This window comes from Chrysemys picta, chromosome 4, assembly GCF_011386835.1.
Source record: "Chrysemys picta bellii isolate R12L10 chromosome 4, ASM1138683v2, whole genome shotgun sequence".
In the NCBI taxonomy this organism is placed as follows: Eukaryota; Metazoa; Chordata; order Testudines; family Emydidae; genus Chrysemys; species Chrysemys picta.
In genome coordinates this window covers 88,540,328-88,559,590 of record NC_088794.1, presented here as the reverse complement: position 1 = coordinate 88,559,590, position 19,263 = coordinate 88,540,328, and the positions used below count along the sequence as shown (strand labels likewise).

General features: G+C 47.7%; 1 protein-coding gene across 10 annotated transcripts in view; it reads right to left on the bottom strand.

The window, feature by feature from the left end:
• The window catches only part of SMOC1 (SPARC related modular calcium binding 1), a 206,074-nt gene that overhangs the window by 142,443 nt on the left and 44,368 nt on the right, over positions 1-19,263 (bottom strand). The window contains exon 1 of one of the 10 annotated variants that reach the window (XM_065592951.1): positions 15,353-16,283. The exons of the other annotated variants lie outside the window; for them this stretch is intronic. Within the exon in view, the coding sequence (XP_065449023.1) occupies positions 15,353-15,379 (27 nt within the window). The 5' untranslated portion in view covers positions 15,380-16,283. Of the gene's footprint in view, positions 1-15,352; positions 16,284-19,263 lie in introns of those variants that run through there. 10 annotated transcript variants of the gene reach the window in all.

Below are 19,263 nucleotides of genomic sequence, written 5' to 3'. Positions count from 1 at the left end.
ACAGCTCTAGAGCAGATGAAAGCTGCAGCTAAGTATAGCTTCTAGGAGACCCAGGAGTTTCATAACCAATATCCCATTCTTCCTGCAGAGCGGGATATTTTACACAGAAGGAAAAATACTTCTACTACTCAAAAGCAGAGCTGTCCCAACTAAGCAAGATTGGGAAACCGGTGAGCCCAGATACATTCTAACATTGCAGCTGGTCCCATCTCTATTAGAATTAAAGTCATCTTCCTCCTGAATAGCCCCTTCTGTTGGGAAACTTCTAGTCTGAACTTTGCAGCTTTGGCCCATCACTATCTAGGAGCCATCCTGCCAGCACTGAGCAGGTTGGCTGAGGAAAGTGTGTGTGTGTGTGTGTGTGTGTGTGTGTGTGGTGGTGGTGGGGGGGGGAGGGGGAGGAATGGTATGTCAAGTCAACATCTTCTGTAGCAACTCCTACTCCAAAAAAGGAATAGCATGCACCTATCCCAGGCCTGGTCTACACTAGCAGGTTATGTCGAATTTAGCAGCGCTAAATCGAATTAACTCTGCACCCGTCCACACAAAGCTATTTAGTTCGACAGAGGTCTCCTAAATTCGACTTCTGTATTCCTTCCCAACGAGGGGAGTAGCGCTAAATTCGACATGGCCATGTCGAATTAGGGTAGGTGTGGATGGAAATCGACGCTAATAGCTCCGGGAGCTATCCCACAGTGCACCACTCTGTTGACGCTCTGGACAGCAGTCCGAGCTCGGATGCTCTGATCAGCCACACAGGAAAAGCCCCGGGAAAATTTGAATTCTTTTTCCTGTCTGGGCAGTTTGAATCTCATTTCCTGTTTGGACATTGTGGCGAGCTCAGCAGCACTGGCAACGATGCAGAGCTCTCCAGCAGAGATGGCCGTGCAATCTCAGAATAGAAAGAGGGCCCCAGCATGGACTGATCGGGAAGTCTTGGATCTGATCGCTGTGTGGGGCGATGAGTTCGTGCTTTCCGAGCTGCGCTCCAAAAGACGGAATGCAAAGATCTACGAGAAGATCTCTAAAGCCATGGCAGAGAGAGGATACAGCCGGGATGCAACGCAGTGCCACGTGAAAATCAAGGAGCTGAGACAAGGCTACCAGAAGACCAAAGAGGCAAACTGACGCTCCGGATCCCATCCCGAGACATCCTGTTTCTACGAGGCACTGCATTCCATCCTAGGTGCGGCCACCACCACTACCCCACCACTGACCGTGGACTCTGAGGACGGGATATTGTCCACGCCCGCTTCCTCTGAGATGGTAGTGGACGGGGAAGAAGAGGAAGGAGATGAGGAGGACGAGGCAGTCGACAGCACTTACAACGCTGATTTCCCAGACAGCCAGGATCTCATCACCCTCACAGAGATCCCCTACCAACCGTCCCCAGCCGTTAACCCGGACCCAGACTCAGGGGAAGGATCAGCCGGTAAGTGGTTTAAACATGTAAACATTTATTTATAAAAGAATATAAATATTAACTGTGGCTTTTTCATGATTAGACTGTCCTAGGCACTTCAAGTTCTAGTCTTTGGCAGTGCAACTGCTGCAAAAAAAAAATCTAACAATGTCCGGTAAATCTTGATTGGTTTGCCCTAGGCGCTGTACTGTTTAGCCCTTGCCAGTGCAGCTACAGTAAAATTCGGTCAATATATCCGGGGATAGAGCAGAAATCCTCATGGGACATCTCCATGAAGCTCTCCTGGAGGTAATTGGAAAGCCTTTGCATGAGGTTCCTTGGGAGAGCGGCCTTGTTGTGTCCTCCGTAGTAGGAAACGTTTCCGCGCCAGGCTACCATCAAGTACTCCGGGATCATTGCCTTGCACAGCATGGCGGCATACGGCCCTGGTCTTTGGAGGCTTTCCTGAAGCATGCGTTCTTTCTCGCTGTCAGAAATACGCATCAGAGTGATGTCGCTCATGGTCACCTGCTTTGAATTAGGGCAATGTTAGTATTGGGACTGCTTCCCTGTTCCTTTACAGAACTGTAACCGCCGGTTTACAGCCATGCGGTGGTGGCGGAAGAGGGGCAGCATAGAGGGATCTTTCCCGGGGACAGCCGCGAGGGGGTGGGACAGGGGCAGAGTTCATGCTTGCCGGATTGCTGGCAGCAGGAACTGGCCAACGCTAGGAGCATTGCTTTGAACGTGAAAGTAGGGCAGTGCTATTATGAAAGTTTTAAGCTGCCACAAGTCTACGGCTTACCATGTCAGCCCGCTACCCAAATTCTGCTGTGCTGTTCCGATTCTGTGATCTGCACTGCAGGACCCCAGGGACTGAATGCGAAGGCCGAAAATTTGACCTTGTCCTGAGTGCGCATGTGATAGGTGCTGTGAATGGTCTTTTTCACAGAGAAAGACTATTTTCATTGTTCACTCAAAAATTTATCTGTCTGAGGAATTCACTCCCTTTTTCCCATCCCACAGCTGTGGCCGTCTCCCGACCTACCCTGTCATCAGACTCCCAGAGGCGGTCGCAGATTAGGCGTAGACGGAAAAGGACACGGGACGACATGTTCTCTGAACTTATGGGCTGCTCCCGTGCCGAGTCAACACTGCAGAGTCAGTGGAGGGAGAACTTGTCCCAAATGCACCGATCAAACATGGAACGGGAGGAGAGGTGGCGGCAGGAAGACCAGCAGGCGACTCAAATACTGCTTGGACTAATGAGGGAGCAAACGGACACGCTCCGGCGCCTTGGGGATGTTCTGCAGGACCGGAGGCAAGAGGACAGAGCCCCGCTGCAGTCTCTCTGTAACCACCGTCCCCCGCCACAAAGTCCCATACCCCCCTCACCGAAAGTACCAAGAAGGAGGGGCTGCAGAGCCTGTGAAAACTGTCACTCTACCCCTGCAGACTGCTCAAGTGGCAGAAGGCTGTCATTCCCCAAAATTTGATAAGTCCTTTCCTTCCCGCATCACCCAAGCCCCCATCCCAGTTTCATTGTTCATTTGCTAATAAAAAATACGTTTGTTAATTGCTGTTTCCATCATGTTTTTTTAGAGGACAGTCTGTTTTAAGGCGGGGAAAGGTGGTTGGTACAGACACGGGGGCGGGTTCAGCAGCAGGTCACACACACAGTGCGGTCACTAGGCACCCTGGTCAGTCTGGGAGGTGGTTTTCATTGTCGGGGGGGGGGGGGGGGGTTATGAGACTTTGTGGCAGGGGAGGGCGGTTACAGATCTTATGCAGCGGTCCTTATCCTGGATCACAGAGTCACGCAGGAGGGAATCTGTAACTGTCCTCCCCCTGCCACAAAGTCACATAGCCCCACACACAGAGTCCTGAACAGGAGGGGTGGCAGGCTCCGTTCAAACAATCAGTCCGCCAGTGCGGACCACTGTAGAAGAAGGAGCCTGGCATTCCTCCAGTTTAGAAGCGTCCTTTGCATGAGTACTGTACACCCGCTCCCCACCACAGTCTGCGTCCCAGTTTCAACACTTTACCGCGAAAACAGTAATAAAGAAAACGTTCATTAACAAATTTTCAGTGATTTTATTTTTAAACGTGTGTTGGAGGAGGGGGAAGGGGGTGAATGGGGTATGAAACTGGAGAGGATTGTGAACAGTCACTGGGTAAAGAAACGGGGGCAGGTTCAGCTTCTCTGTAAACCAACAAAATTGTTACAGGTTACCCTGCTCACTCAGGAACCTAGCTTTCAAAGCCTCCCGGATGCACAGCGCGTCCCACTGGGCTCTTCTAATCGCACGGCTGTCTGGCTGGGTGTAATCAGCAGCCAGGCTATTTGCCTCAACCTCCCACCCCACCATAAAGGTCTCCCCCTTGCTCTCACAGAGATTGTGGAGCACACAGCAAGCTGCAATAACAATGGGGATATTGGTTTCGCTGAGATCTGAGCGAGTCAATAAGCTTCTCCATCTCCCCTTGAGACGTCCAAAAGGGCACTCCACCACCATTCTGCACTTGCTCAGACGGTAGTTGAGGAGATCCTTTTCACTGTCCAGGGTGCCTGTATAGGGCTTCATGAGCCATGGCATTAGCGGGTAGGCTGGGTCCCCGAGGATCACTATAGGCATCTCCACATCCCCAACAGTTATTTTGTGGTCCTGGAAGTAAGTACCTTCCTGCAGCCGTCTAAACAGACCAGAGTTCCTGAAAACACGAGCGTCATGAACCTTGCCCGGCCATCCGACGTAGATGTTGGTAAAACATCCCCTGTGGTCCACCAGTGCTTGCAGCACCATGGAAAAGTAGCCCTTTCGATTAATGTACTGGCTGGCCTGGTGGTCCGGTCCCAAGATAGGGATGTGAGTTCCATCTATGGCCCCACCGCAGTTTGGGAATCCCATCGCTGCGAAGCCATCTATGATCACCTCCACGTTTCCCAGGGTCACTACCTTTGACAGCAGTACATCAACGATTGCCTTGGCTACTTGCTTCACAACAACCCCCACGGTAGATTTGCCCACGCCAAAGTGGTTCGCGACTGACCGGTAGCTGTCTGGCGTGGCAAGTTTCCAGAGGGCTATGGCCACTCGCTTCTGGACAGTCAGGGCTGCTCGCATCTGGGTGTCCTTGCGCTTCAGGGCAGGGGACAGCAACTCACAAAGTTCAAGGAAAGTTCCCTTCCGCATGCGAAAGTTTCTCAGCCACTGGGATTCATCCCAGACCTGCAGCACTATGCGGTCCCACCAGTCAGTGCTTGTTTCACGTGCCCAGAATCGCCGTTCCACAGCATCAACATGACCCATTACCACCATGATGTCCACGGCGCGGGATCCCGTGCTTTGTGACAGGTCTGTGCCACTCAGACTTCGTGTCCTCATCGCGCTGCCGTAGCCTCCTCGCCCGATTTCTCACCATCTGCCTCTGGAAAAGGTGGCTGATAAGGTGCGAGGTGTTGACAACGGCCATAACTGCAGTGATGGTCGCAGCGGGCTCCATGCTCACAGTGCTGTGGCGCCCGCGCTGTCACTCAGCAGAAAAGTGCGCGAACTGATTGCCCGCCGGCGCTTTCAGGGAGGGAGGGCGGGAGTGACGGTTGGATGACGACAGTTACCCAAAACCACCCTCGACACATTTTTTCCCCCAGCAGGCATTAGGGGCTCGACCCAGAATTCCAATGGGCAGCGGGGACTGCGGGAACTGTGGGATAGCTGCCCACAGTGCACCGCTTCCAATGTCGACGCTTGCCCCGTTAGTGTGAACTCACAAAGTCGAATTACTGTCCTTAGTGTGGAAACACACGTTCGACTTTGTAATATCGATTCCACATATTCGATTTAAGTGACATCGAAGTACTCTCGTAGTGTAGACATACCCCCAGTGTCTGGGCTGGCCACAACCTCAAACTGACTGGGTCCTTATGGGGTCGAGCACAACAGGCTTTGAGGAGCCCGACTAGTGTGCCAAAGAGCACTAGCCCCAATGATCCAGTAAATCTACTCCTGAATAGGGCTAGTCAGAAAACCAGAATTTTGTGCAAGATTGAGGTGGATGTGTCTTTTCATTCTGTTACAGAGTGAAAACAAGACCTTTTGGGAAGGCAAGGGGGAAGAAGAGGGACCACAAGACCTACCTCAATAGCCAGTAACTTAGGGCTCGGGATGCTCACCTGGGATATGGGAGACCTTGTTCAAATCCCTGCTCTGAATCAGGTTGGTCTGTGTGTACACACACTCCCTGGAAACAGCCTGCTGCAGATCCAACCAATCTGCATTTTCTGACAAAAGCCATTTAACTGACAAATTGCCAGCCAGCTTGGTTGCTGAACTCAGGACAACCCACACATTCCCTTATCCTGCCCTTACTCCATCATGGGCTTGGGTTTTCTGACATCAGTATCACCCTTTCGCAGTGGTGGATTTAAAGAGTTAGTGGGGCCTGTTCTCTTATCTTCCCCCCCTGCCCCGTTTTTCCATTCTTTTTCCTCTTTCCTCCTCCTCCTATAATATAAGTAATGGAAGTAAATGAAAATAAAGTGAGATACCTTGATTGGGGCAGGGGGTGGGGGTATAGGAAGTTAGCGCAGCTCCCAAAGCAACTGGCACATGCACCCCTCCAGCAGCAGCTCCTAGGTGTGGGGGGTAAGGACCGGGGGGGGTCTCTGCCACACTTTCCAGCCAATGGGAGCTGCAGAGTTGGTGCTCGGGGGCAGGGACAGCGTGGAGACACACACACACCCTCCCCTCCCCAGGGACCGCAGAGACATGCCAGTCACTTCTGGGAGCGAAGTGGTGCAGAGCAGGCAGGGAGCTGCCTTAGCCCTGCTGTTGGCACGTCTCTGTGCGCCTCTTGGGGGGGGGAGGAGGACAGTGGGTCTCCGTGTGCTGCCTGGGGCGTGGGCAGCGCGCAAAGCTGCTTTCCTTCCCTACGCCAACCAAGAGCATGCAGAGATATACCAGTAGCCGGCTGCTTCCAGGAGTGGTGTGGGGCTACTGGCCAAAGCATGCAGGCAACCTGCCTGAGCCCCAACTGCATCGCTGGCAGGGACTCAGGGGCAGGTTGTCAGATTTGTCCTACATTTTAGGGGCCCCCCCCCCACTGTTGGGGGCCCCATGCCACTGCAGTTTGTTTCATAGTAAATCCACTCCTGCCCTTTCGCTGTAGCCGAGTTCCTCATTCGGACTGGGGATTGATTTTTCAACATCAAGAACACTGCAGTCTTTTTATTAAAGCCAAACTTTTGAAAGCAGTTTGGATTCCCTTAAACAATGTGTCTAAACAGGCTGACCACCACTTCGTAAACCTGCCAAAAAAGTCCCTCACAGGAGCCCACTAACAACAGAGTCAGTTTCATGTATTTCAAATAAATGCTTTGAGGGAGGTTTTTTGTTTGTTTGTTTTGTTTTTGCGCAGTGACAGAACATAATGTAGTTGTCAGGTAAGAGGCTGATGGATTGCTGCTTGCTTGCCCCGAGTTGGTATTCCAGGCAGTTAATAAAACCAGACTATTAAAAAAAAAAAAAAAAAAAAGTGTTTAATGCATTGCTTTTCACAATTTATGTTTGCACTTGGGTAAGTTGAAAAAATACAAATAGGAGCCCAGCATTGCAGAGAGTTTGAGGTTGTCGGGGACTAAGTGAATACACAGGGCAGGAGGAAGGAACATAGAAACCCCATAAGAGATTTCATGACAGCAATATAGGTGCTGCCAGAGATTTCTCCAGCACCTTGCTTCTGGAAGGCCTGCTGTTATCCACACTCCTCAGTATTGCAGTAGTCCAAGAGCTTTCAGCTTCACTAGGGCATGGGCTTTTCCGAATGTCATGAGAGCTAAAATTCCATTTGCCCCAGTCCTACAATAGGACAAATCTGGGAGTGGAATTCCTGGGTTCTCTTTTTGAACAGGTAGGGTTACCATCCGTCCGTATTTCCCCGGACATGTCCGGCTTTTGCGTCTCTAAATAACCGTCCGGGAGGAATTGGTAACAAGGTTAAAATGTCCGGGTTTTTTTCTCCCTCGCCTCCCTCCCTCCCTTCCATGCAGAGTGTGGCTGCTGATTGGGCGGCTAGGCCGATTGACCCACTCCCATTGGCCTCCAGCAGCCAGAGCCCTCCCCTGCTCCCCCCTCCCTCTCTCTGTAGTCCTCTGTAACACACAAACCGACCCACGTGGAGCCAGAATGGTAAGGGGAGTGGGGGTGGGCAGTTAGGGAGCGGGGGAGTGTTGGATGGGTCCCCAGCCTCCACCTGCCACCCCCCCTCCGTGCATCCCCCCTCGGTGGGTCCCCCATTCCTGTCTGCCTGCTGGCTCTGGCAGTACATGCAGACAACTGCTGTCTGCTGCCCCTGGGTCCTAGTGCCCCCATCCACTAATGGGAAGACAGGCTGCCCTTACCCTGCCCTTCCACCCTAGCCCTGAGCCTCTCCAACACCCCAAACCCCCCAGCCTTCATCCCCACACACCCTAATCCTCTGCTCCATCCCTGAGCCCCCTCCTGCATCATGAACCCCTCATCCCCAGACCCACAGCCCTCACCCCTGCATCCCCTCCTATCCCCAAACTCCCTCCCAATCCCCTTCCCTCTTCCCACACACCCCCTCCTGCCCTCAAACTTCCTCCTAAAGCCTGCACCCCCTCCCTTTGCACCGCCTCTCACCCCCAAACTCCATCCCAGAGCCTGCACCCCTCACCCCCTCCTGCACACCCACCCCCTGCCCCAGCCCGGAGCCTGCACCCAGCACCCAAACTCTATCCCAGAACCTGCACCCCTCCTGCACCCTAATCCCCAGCCCAGGACCTGCACCCCAGACCTCCTCCCCCCACCCAACCCCCCTCCCAGAGCCTTAGGCAGGTGGGGTGGGGGGTTCTGGGCACCACCAAAATTTCTACAACCCTGCCACCCATGCGAGTGGATAAGGGTCAGGGCAGTCAGGGTAGGGGGTTCTCAGCAGGGGACAGTCAGGGGACAAGAAGCAGGGGGGGTTGGGGTTCTGAGGGGAGCAGTCAGGGGGTGGGAAGTGGGAGGGAGTGGATGGGGCGGGGCTAGGGCGGGGCTTCCCCCCGCCCCCAGTGTCCTCTTTTTTGTTTGTGGAAATATGGTAACCCTAGAACAGGCCACTGACCTGCTCAGCAAGTCACTAAACCAGGGCTCAGTTTTCCCCACAGGCAAATATCATTCCCACTTTACCAATCTCAAAGGGCATGTAATTAGTCTGTGGTGAAAATGTTTAAACCCACACTTAGTCTGGGATGAAAAGCATGCCACGGGCTTCATTAGTGCTGCTTCAGGTGCTTTCGCCTGTGTAGTAGCTCTTCACTGAGGTGAATAGGGATTTGCTGTGACCATTTATTGCAGCAACATGGTAGCAATTTTATTGTGGTGCTACTCCATTTCCATAGCCCCTCTGATAGCTTATAAAATGTATCAGCTAGCCTGCACACCACCTTGTACTTCAGATCACTAACCAACCAATGTAGTCTGAAGAAAGTGTTCACTTACATAGAAAGCCTGTACAGAGGAAACAAAAAACAAAACAAAAAACCCAAGCCTTGTACACAGGGCTGGTGCAAGGAAGTTTCGCACCCTAGACGAAACTTCCACCCTGCCCCCCCCCCGCAGCAGCTAACCCCGCCCGGGGAGCCTGCCCCAGCTCACCTCTGCTCCGCCTCCTCCACTGAGCACGCCGGCACCACTCTAATTCTCTTCCCCTCCCAGGCTTGCGGCGGCGATTGGAGCGGGGGCTGTGTGCTCAGTGGAGGAGGCAGAGTGGAGGTGATCTGGGGCAGGGAGCAGTTCCCCTGTGCGCCCCCCCTCCCCCATTACTGCGGGCGGCCCTCCCTGTGCCAGCTCACCTCCACTACGCGGCCGTCTAGTTTGCCTAGTGGTTGCACCGGCCCTGCTTGTACACCAGGAATAGGGCTAGAAGGAGCCTGTGGTAAGGCAGCAGGCAGAAGGAAGTGGGGGTATGGCTGAAGAGTGGAGGGCCACGGCTCAACTTTAACAACGGAAGTCCGTCTGTTCATATTTGAAAGTAGCTTTTTAAAAGAGCTTCATATAGCTAAGTTCAGAGTTGGCCTGGCCAATTCAAATCCAGTTTATACATTATAAAGCTATTCTGGGTGCTCTGTCATAAGTGTTCCATCTGCATATCAAGCCTTACTGTACATAAACAGATTAGACAGCTGTAGATTGCAAGCAGACTTAGTTCTTTGCACAAGAGCACATGTGAAGACCACATACAATGGTGATATGGGCAATTCAAACATCAGAAGAAATGTCAACTTTTTTTTAAAAATGACAGCTATCAAGGCAATGTAGACTTTTGCCTTAAATCCATGCAGTAATTAGTATAAAGGAGTTGTTTTGTTACAGTCAAGGCCCACAAAATCATAAGAGATCAAGCTAGCCAAGTTAAGATTTAAGGTCACAAATGTTAGAGAACAGAATTGAAAAGGGAACAAGGAAGATGGATAATATTTGGAATGTAGCAAACTTCTAGGGAAGAATCCTCTTTTACAAGGCACGCATGGACAAGTAACCTAAACTGTGCCTCACTTTAGCCACCTGTAAAATGAGTGCAATATCAACTCTCTTAATGCACTTGGAGATCCTTGTTGAAAGACGCTACACAAATATTATAGCCTGAACAGGATGAAATAAAATCCTGTACTAAAAATGGCAGGAGTTGGTTCAATTTTTTCCCCCCACAGGGACAGTTCCTGGGCATCATTGAGGTCATTAGCAGGGCATCACAGACACTGAACTGAGAGTTGAGAACTTTCAGAGCATGGCAGCAGGACCCACACAGGCCAGTTAGTGTTGCACATTTGAATGTGCTACCCACTGATGTGCACTACTGTACCATGTACACAAGCCCTTAATATATCTTCTGCAGTATCCCACCCGTACAATGATCATCAACTTCCTTACCTCCTCCCTTGCCCCCGTCCTCGACTTTCCTGTCTGTTTGGATTGTACACGCTTTAGAACAGGGACTCTTACTACAGTGTTTGCAAAGCACCTAGTGCATTGAGGGGGTGCCTCAATTTCTATATGGGCCTTTAGGACCAATAAGTAATGGAAAGATTCCCATTGATTTCAGGAGGATACACATTTCATAGCTTCTTTATTACAAAATCAGAACTTATCATACCTATTTAAATCATTTGGTTAAGCCACCACTCACCCTCCTTGGCAGAGGGTCAAAACCATCCCTCAAGTGTAAATTGAGCTAATACTGTCCCCATTAAACAGCTGTTTAATATAATGAACTGCTATGCATCTTCAGAAGCTACTTTGTACTTCTGTAACTCTTCATCTGTGGAATTCAACAGGCTGTATTAGGTGTGGAGAGGCGGCAGCCCTGCCCTGGCTGGGAGGCAGCTGGAAGCCCCAGGAAGGTCAAAAGCATGGTGGGCTCCTCCAACACAGCTCCTGCTGCTACTGGCCAGACCTCAGCAGTTGCCACACTCCACCCAGACTCTTGGTGCCTGCCCACCACCTGTCCTGCTGCCCACACCCCACCCACTGCATCCCCTACTCCCAGTGACAGGTTTCAGAGTAGCAGCCGTGTTAGTCTGTATCCGCAAAAAGAACAGGAGTACTTGTGGCACCTTAGAGGCTAACAAATTTATTAGAGCATAAGCTTTCGTGGACTACAGCCCACTTCTTCGGATGCATACAGAATGCATTCCACAAACTACACCCAGGTCACAACCACTCCATGCCCGCTCTAGGCTACTACACCCATGCTAAAAAGTGGGCAGGCCTGGCCCCCCCAGTTCTGGAACCCCTGGACCCCCAGGGTATGGGAGGCCCAAGCGTTCTGTGCAGAGGGACCTAAAATAACTCTTAATCTGCCTCTGCCCACAACACACCTGTAAGGCAGGCACCAGAATCTGGGTAGAAGTTTGAAATAAAGCTTTCGAGATAAAGACCTAGAAAGATTAAGTGACACACTCAAGTTCACACAGCAAGCCTACAGAAGAGCTGGAAATAGAACACAGGTTTCTATCATCTCCCAGGCACAGGCTTTAAATTCAAAGCCATTCTTTACCAACCCATTGTCACCCACCACTGTCTCCAGACAGCCTGAAAGGCATCTGAAGTGGAAGGTACAATAGCATGTTTTCTTCCTAAGATAAAGGACTTTTCTCATTTGAAGAGGCTCTTTAACTTAGTCTAGTTACCATAGGGATTCATCCTTTTTGAAAAGTTTGTGAAATTGTTCTTTGCTGTATACTAAGTTAGTGTCTTGGAATTAAATGCCTATTAACCCTATTTAAAAAAGGACAAGTCAGAGTCCTGTGAGGATGTTCTTTACCATTCTTCAGCAGGTAAAATAAACTGGGGTATGCTTATGTACTAAGGTTAGACAGTAACTGCTAAAGTGATAGAGTACACTAGGTAATTCAGCCAAAAAATCACTCCACAACAAGTATGAATAAAGGAGTCTGTTCCAGCCTCAAAGTAGCTCACAACTCTTTCCCAGCTGGATTTTGATTTACTTCTCAGAGCTTCCTCAAGTCCACAGCTGGAGCTAAAACACAACAATTTGCCAGCACTGGTTCTTTCAAGTCAGTCTATCCATTCTAGCAGAGAGCGCTAGGCAACATACTGGTGAGGCACATTTGCTTATGGATAGGAAATAAAATCCTATTAAGTCACAATGTCTGGTGGGATCATCACAAAGTCCCTATTCCATGGAGAATTTTTCCTGTATTGTCAAACCATCATGTGTGTGACCAAGAAAGTTATTGACCTGAAGTTGAACTAATAAGCCTAATTCAGTCAGTTATCCCCAGCTTGCTTAGACATGACTACTTTTCCCAACATATACAGTGGATTAACAAACCACTATTACTATTGTACAGAAGAGGACCTTGGTGCAGTGCTGAGCTTAAAGTTAACACAGAACTCCGCTAGAACCCTCACCAGCCCCTAGCCTTCACACCACTCTGATCAGTGTTAGACCTTGAAATGAGATTTCACTAGTTTTTTTTTTTAAAGTGTCCAGTTGATTGCACATTAGGAAGTCCTTTAAACTTTGTCCTCTAGAATGCCAAAACTCTCAAAGCATTACAATGCATACAATCCCAACCCTATCTTTTAATGGTGGCATTGTTCCAGCCACCCTTTGGTCCATCTCTCTCAACCCCCATGCTCTGAAGTGAGGGACATCAATTTTTTATTGATATAGATATACACACATTTTTTAAATAAAAAGCAGTATTCAGTGTACACACACCAGTACAAATATAAATAGTTCTAGGCTATTTGCATAATTAAACTATCAGCTGACTGGCTTCTTCAGCACTAATTGTAATCCAAGACATGCAGCTCGCAACCACGAAAGCTTGCCAAACAGCAACAAGCACCACCTGTCCCCTACCAGCCCCTCACACATGCAGATCTGTCACTCCCACCCCAGACACCTGCCCCCTGCAGTTCCCAGTCCTTTCACCCACAAGCATCCCAAGCCCACCTTCCCCATCACTGCCCCCAACCCTCCAGATCTACCCCTACACCTGCCCCCAGCCCCTCAAGCTCCCCCCCTCCCCCCCAAAAAATCTTCACCAGACACCCCCCAGCTTGTGTGTGGGGGGGTTCTTTCACCTGCTTGGTGCCTGGGGGCCCCCTAATTCCTGCCTCTGCCCAGTGGTGACTGACAGGCCCCGTGCCCTGACCAGATGCTCAGCCAGGCCACAAAGGGAAGGGACAGCCCTCCTCCTGACTCCTGTGGCTCCTTCGAGATTTTACAGTAGCAATGTGGCCATGTGGGACAATGGTTAAAAAGTCATGTTCAGATGCAAGATGGCTCACATAAAGCAGGACACTTGGCTATGAATGGCCCTGCTAATTTTCAGGTTTTGACATGGCATCCTCAGCTCCACTCCTTGAAAGAGGACAATGTTTGAAGATGCTTTTGCTCTACTTTAATGGTATAGACTATTTGGTTAAGTATCAGTTCTTTCCCCCCCCACACCTCTCATTGCCTTCAGTACTGCAACTACCCTGATTAACAAGCTCCTCTTACTCTAGGTGGAGTTCTTGGTAACATTTTTGTTGCGACTTCTAAATCTGCTAGAAACCCTTGATGCTGCAAGCCAAAAAGTACTAATGGGAAGTTTAAAGAACTTGCTTGGAATATCCAGTACAGTTATTAGTTACATCTCTCCCCCCCCTCCCCCCGCCCACCCAGCCTTTACTGAATTGTGTCTACTAGAAATCTAGAAATTCAGGCTGACAGGTGCATTTTTAAATATTTGTCGGTATCATTTCTGGTTTTTATTAGAATGGCAAGAGGATAATATTTAACTGTTTCATCTCCTTTGTAAGAGGGTTTTTTGTTTTGTTTTAAGATCTCCTAAGACTGCACCAGATGGAAGGCAAAGGACCAGCAAGAGCAGGGAATGATCAACCCCCCTGCCCTCCAAACCTCACTGCAGGAAGCTCCTGCAGCTGACAAGTGGGAAGAACATTTGGCACCTCCTACATAAAGAGTCACTCACCTACCCATCTACCTGCCCTTTCCTGTTCCTGAAGTCACCTCCAAAGCAGCCACTCACAAGAGCACCACACCTGGGAAGGCAGCAGTGACCTCTTGCTAACCACTAGCTTAAAAGGGTAGACACTAGAAGCGGTGAGAATAAGGGTAGATCAGATTAATCAGTTACTTTATGAGCTATTTCCATCCTCTGGCAGACTTGAAGCCTTTAAGAAAATAAAAATCCAAAGAAGCAGAAAGTTTCTAAAGAATTCCCCACCACCACCACCTCTGTGTAGTTTGTGGTGAAATGGAGTACAAGTTATCTGACAATAGAAGATAAAGTGGTCCAACAGATGCTAGAGTTCTTTGGGTTAGGAAGGGCTACTTGGCTTCATACCATGGAAGAGTTGTTGGGTCAGGCCCATCTGCTCCTGTGGTAGATTGTCCCAGTAGTAGGAGTCGTGGTTTGACAGCTACATCCAACCCACTTAATGTGTCATAGAGTTGTCTCCTTGTGAATTTCTACGAGTCCCATTATGGCATGGAGTTAACTTAATTCCTATTTAAGATGAGGATCATTCATCCCTGCCCAACACTTGGAAAGTTTAGGGTTAAGGAGCAGACTTTCACAGGGATGACAAGGGTAATTCAGCAACTGCAACCAAATTGAGTGCTCAGTGAAATTTAAGACCACAGATGTTGGTCCTGGTTTGACATTTCATTAGCAATTCAGATCAAGTCCACTGAGAGATTTGCCAAAAAGTTTGCTAACTTGTCAAATGAAGAGGCTGCTGCTTTTTCTGATTTTGGATAGAAGCCAGGCAAGTTTGTGGGTCTATACATTTCTTAGAGAGAACTCCATAATACTGGACTAAACCAGATAGATATCCAACATCAAGTTTTACCAGCATAAGTAGACAGAGGGATTATGTTACTACATATTGTTGTTTAAATCATTACATTCAAGCGGTCTGCAATTTGAGTGGGCAAGAGGGGAAAACCTGTGTGTACCAACAGCTCCTGTTTAATGGCTCAGTCCAGCTCCCACTGAAGTGAATAGAAGTTTTGCCACAGACTTCAATGGAAGCAGGACCAGGCCCCTATTTGGGAAATGTAAGCCAGCTACAACTAAGAACAGAAGAGAAGTGTCCTCAAGCAAAATTCTTTACCAATATGCTTACTCTGTAATTTAGCAAAGCAAGAACTTTAGGATCTAAAGAAGCTTGCTTGATGAAAATGAAGGTTTTTCCCCTCAATAAAAATTTTAGACTAAAGTCTGGAAAGAAGATACAGCATTTCATGGTTATAGAACAGACCACTTTCTTGGCTGCAGTTAATATTCTCTCCTGGTCTCAGGTGGGGAGAAGAGATGTAGGAATTCTTGCATTTTTCATAACCCCCTGCCACCCAGAGTTAGACAGGAATCCTGTAGTCTTTCAATGGAGAGAGGTTTACCTTCTTTTGCAGGACGCTTGTAGCCATTTTAGATTTCTTGAACACAAAGTTTTGACTCTGCTCCTCTGGAATCCCAGATAACCTTGAAATTTATCCTAGGTTTACTAGCAGCTCCATACCACAGTAGTCCATTTATCTATCTTCTCTTTGAAGCAGTATGCACCAAGTGGGTGAAGTTCTTAACTCCCATTAAAGAAAAAAAAAGGTGTTACATTTGAGTATTCACAACTCCTACCAACAAATTGATAGAGTGCATAATTGATCAAGTTTAAAGCATATAGAGCCCATCTGAACTCATCCATAGTAGTTAACTTTCTCCACAACAGAAGAGATGGGAGCTGTCCAAACACAGCCAGCATTAGAATTAGTCTATAATCTTTGGCAATCTGTGGGGTTGGGGGAAGTGAAGGTCCCTCGAGCCCCTTGATCTGATCTGTAATGGAAGGAGCTTGTGGCAATTTGGGTTTCCTAGGCACTTTAAGACCAACCCCAGCCTTTCCCTTCTTGCAATAGCTGGAATCAGAACAGTAGACTGTGCTTCAACTCACAGCTGGTTGAAGGAAGATAGCATCATTGGTTTTTTGTACCCAGAGGTTTTGCCTTGAACACATGCAACTTTTATTCTTTATTTAGGGAACCTAGCATGCTCAGTACTACATGCAACACTTAATGTATTGATCCAGGTCCTCGTATTTTCAGACTGAAGCGGATACTACAGTGATTACATAAACTTAAATCTAAAGCAGGAGCTCAGACTTCAGCCCCCAACTTTGCACTGTTTACAAAGCCAAGGGAAATTTGACAGACTTGACTGACTTGCTTTGAGTTCTGGAGTTTATACATATACTCCACCCATAAACGTACAAGCCCATGGGAAAGGAAATCAAACAATGGTTCATGCTGACCACTTGCAAACCAAAACCACCCAGCTCCATACACAATTAGTGCTTGACTGAATCCTGTGCAATTCTGAAAGTTAGAGCTGAACATCATGAGTCTTACAATATTTAGTGTTAAAAACCCCAGTCAGAGTTACAATATGTACAAATCTCAGCTCTCATTTAAAAAAATGAAAAGCTACTTTCTAGCCCTTGATTATGAACAGAAGCTTGAACCCATGCCTTCTAAAGGGTCAGAAATCAGAAAGTAGACACCCAAAACGTATTTTAAACCAGTCTCATGATTTAAGTATTTGGGATTGACAATACTGTAAGACTCAAATAATATGCCAATATTTCCTGAACACTTTACATTAGTCCTCTGCTCAGCTTATCATGAGGACTATGATATATTACCAATTACCACTAAGCCATACTTCCTGCTAAGGATTCTGGGTAGCATAGCCTAATAAGCATTTCTAGAACAAAAAGCTGCTCCAGGGCATTCAAAACTTGCCTTCTAAACCAGGCTAATAACCTACGAGTCACAGATGGGCCTTGTCCTGGGCTTTAAAAGAAGAGACCTTGCTTTGACTATTAGAGGAAACAAGTTCAGATTGGAAGTCCCTTGCCCAAATAAGACAACCCACCCCCACAGTACACATTCAAATCTAAGGAACACATGTAAGAACTCCTTGGTTGATCTCAACTGTGACAACAGCACATGCCAAGTTCCCAGACACCACAAGCGTGACACAAGAAGTTCTTTACAATGAATTATTTGAGCTTTTTGCAACTGGCAGCCTATTAAGATCAACAAGAGCCAACATGTGTGGCCTGACGGGAAACATGAATCATACCAATCCAAGCCTTTTTCCCTGGCACATCAGTATGTGTGAAGTCATCTCGGAACTTAACATCTACCACCCCATTGTGATTTGTTTAGGTTTGAGAGGCAGAAAGGAGTCATGGGCATCCCCTCTCCCTCATTTGGGGACAGCAATGTTGTTAGATTTCCCCTTTGAGTTAAATATCAGAAATTCTATTTGTTCCAGATCTACTACTCCCATCAACCCAGTAAGTACCTTGATCCTAGTCGTGAAGGGAATGCCTTGACATACTGTATATACACATGTGACAAATTTTCACTTTCATAGACTGCAAATCTAAACAAGGAGAACTGAAGGCCAACTGACAAGCCAGGCTTTAGCTGTAACAAGCAACAGATGAGTTTGAGAAGCCCAGGATGCATATGATCATCTCACTGTTCAGTTTCAAGCAAGTCATTCTGAATTTGACAATAGAGAATAAGCAGCAGCTGTCAGGAATGTAGCAGATTGGCAGTGGGATTGGTTTTAATAGTCAAGCTCCTTTTTGCTAAAGTCCACAGTGCCCCCATATTAGACTAATTCATCTGGCCTTCTACCTACACCTCCAGAATCCAAAGAATTCTCAAACTGTAAAACAGGAACTTTATTTTCCACCCTGATCCAAAGTGATTGTTACAGAAGGCAAGAATTTGATTTGAAAAGTTGAAGTCAGAAGCGTGACTCTAAGCTTAGATCCTGCTTTTTCTCCAGCCTTCACTGCCAGATCAAACAAGATTCATTTTTCAACTGTCTACACTCTAAGTTCAGACTCTGAAAAAAAGTCAAGTACCTCCTCCTGCTTCATATAGAGCTATATAGTTCCTAGAATCAGAATTCAGCTGGCAACTGAAGCTGTGCAAGGCAGAGTACAGTTCTCTTTCAAACCTTCCTCTGCCCTTCAAGACAGATCTCTGACAAACTGGTGTGTCAAAGTCAGTATATTGACCTGTAATAGGGAGCAAATACATTCACCAAGGTGCTCTTCATATTCAGTTCTTGTGACCTAAACCAACACTTCAGATTGTCCCAGAGCAACTGCCAGGCCAAATTTACCCAAGGGATAAGCAATCAAGATTACAAGAACCAAAAGTTGGTAGTTTCTTTTCCAACAGCCCATGCAAGTATGAATTCAGTAAGTACACTCACTTATAGGCTGGTCTTATATTGTCATTATTAGTCTGTGCTCCAAGGACATTCACAGTATTGCAATGGGCACCATGCAAACACCTGGATGTATATCAACTACCAGAGCCACTCTGGCTGTGAAGGAAGTTTGAGCTCCTCCTCCCCCAGCCCTGAGACGATGGAGAGCACTCATTCCCCACACCCCAGAGTAGTATTCCCTTCCTGTTTACTGTTCACACCACACTCAGTTACCCACCATGGTCTTATTTACTAGTTTATTCCTGCTCTTTCCTAGTGCAGAAATCTTGCGCTTACATCAGTGGAATTGTGTTATGCACAAAAGTTATGCTGCATAAATGTATATAGTTCAGCTTGGAAAGTTTCTCCCCAAAATATTTTAAGCCAAGTTATATCCCTTCTGGGTTATGGTTTATAAAGCAAACAAGCATCATGGGAAATTAAGGAGGGTGGTTATACTAAGGTTGGATTGGACAGATTTATGAGGAGATACTGAACTAAATACCCTCTTCAGGGACCAAGTTGTGTATCTGATTGCCAGCAAATAGTGTCAAAAAACCACAAAGTAGGGAAAGCAATTGTTTAGTCTAGAACAAGGGTATAACTAGGCCTAATGCAATGAAGTGGAAAGGGAGCTGTACTAGCTTTTCAAGGCAAAGCCATACCACTGCTTAGCTTCTTACTGCAGCAAAGTGTAGAAGCATAAGGGAACATGGGCTTATCTTTAAAAGTTTCATGAAATTTGTAACAAAAAAAGAGACCCCAGCCCCACAAAGAGGCCACCATGCGGTCAGTCTTTTGGTAGTCGGGCACACAGCAGGACAATGTTACAGTTGCATATTCAGCTCTTCAGCACTGGCAGTTTATTACTTGGCTACAAATCCTTGCACTTCTAAATATAAAACTTTGGGATTTAATATATGTTGCATTCATGTACCTCACTTCAGCTCTCAAAGGTGCTTTACAAGCATCAGCTATTGTGCCTTTTAGATAAGTGCACAATACTGTACCACACAAGGAG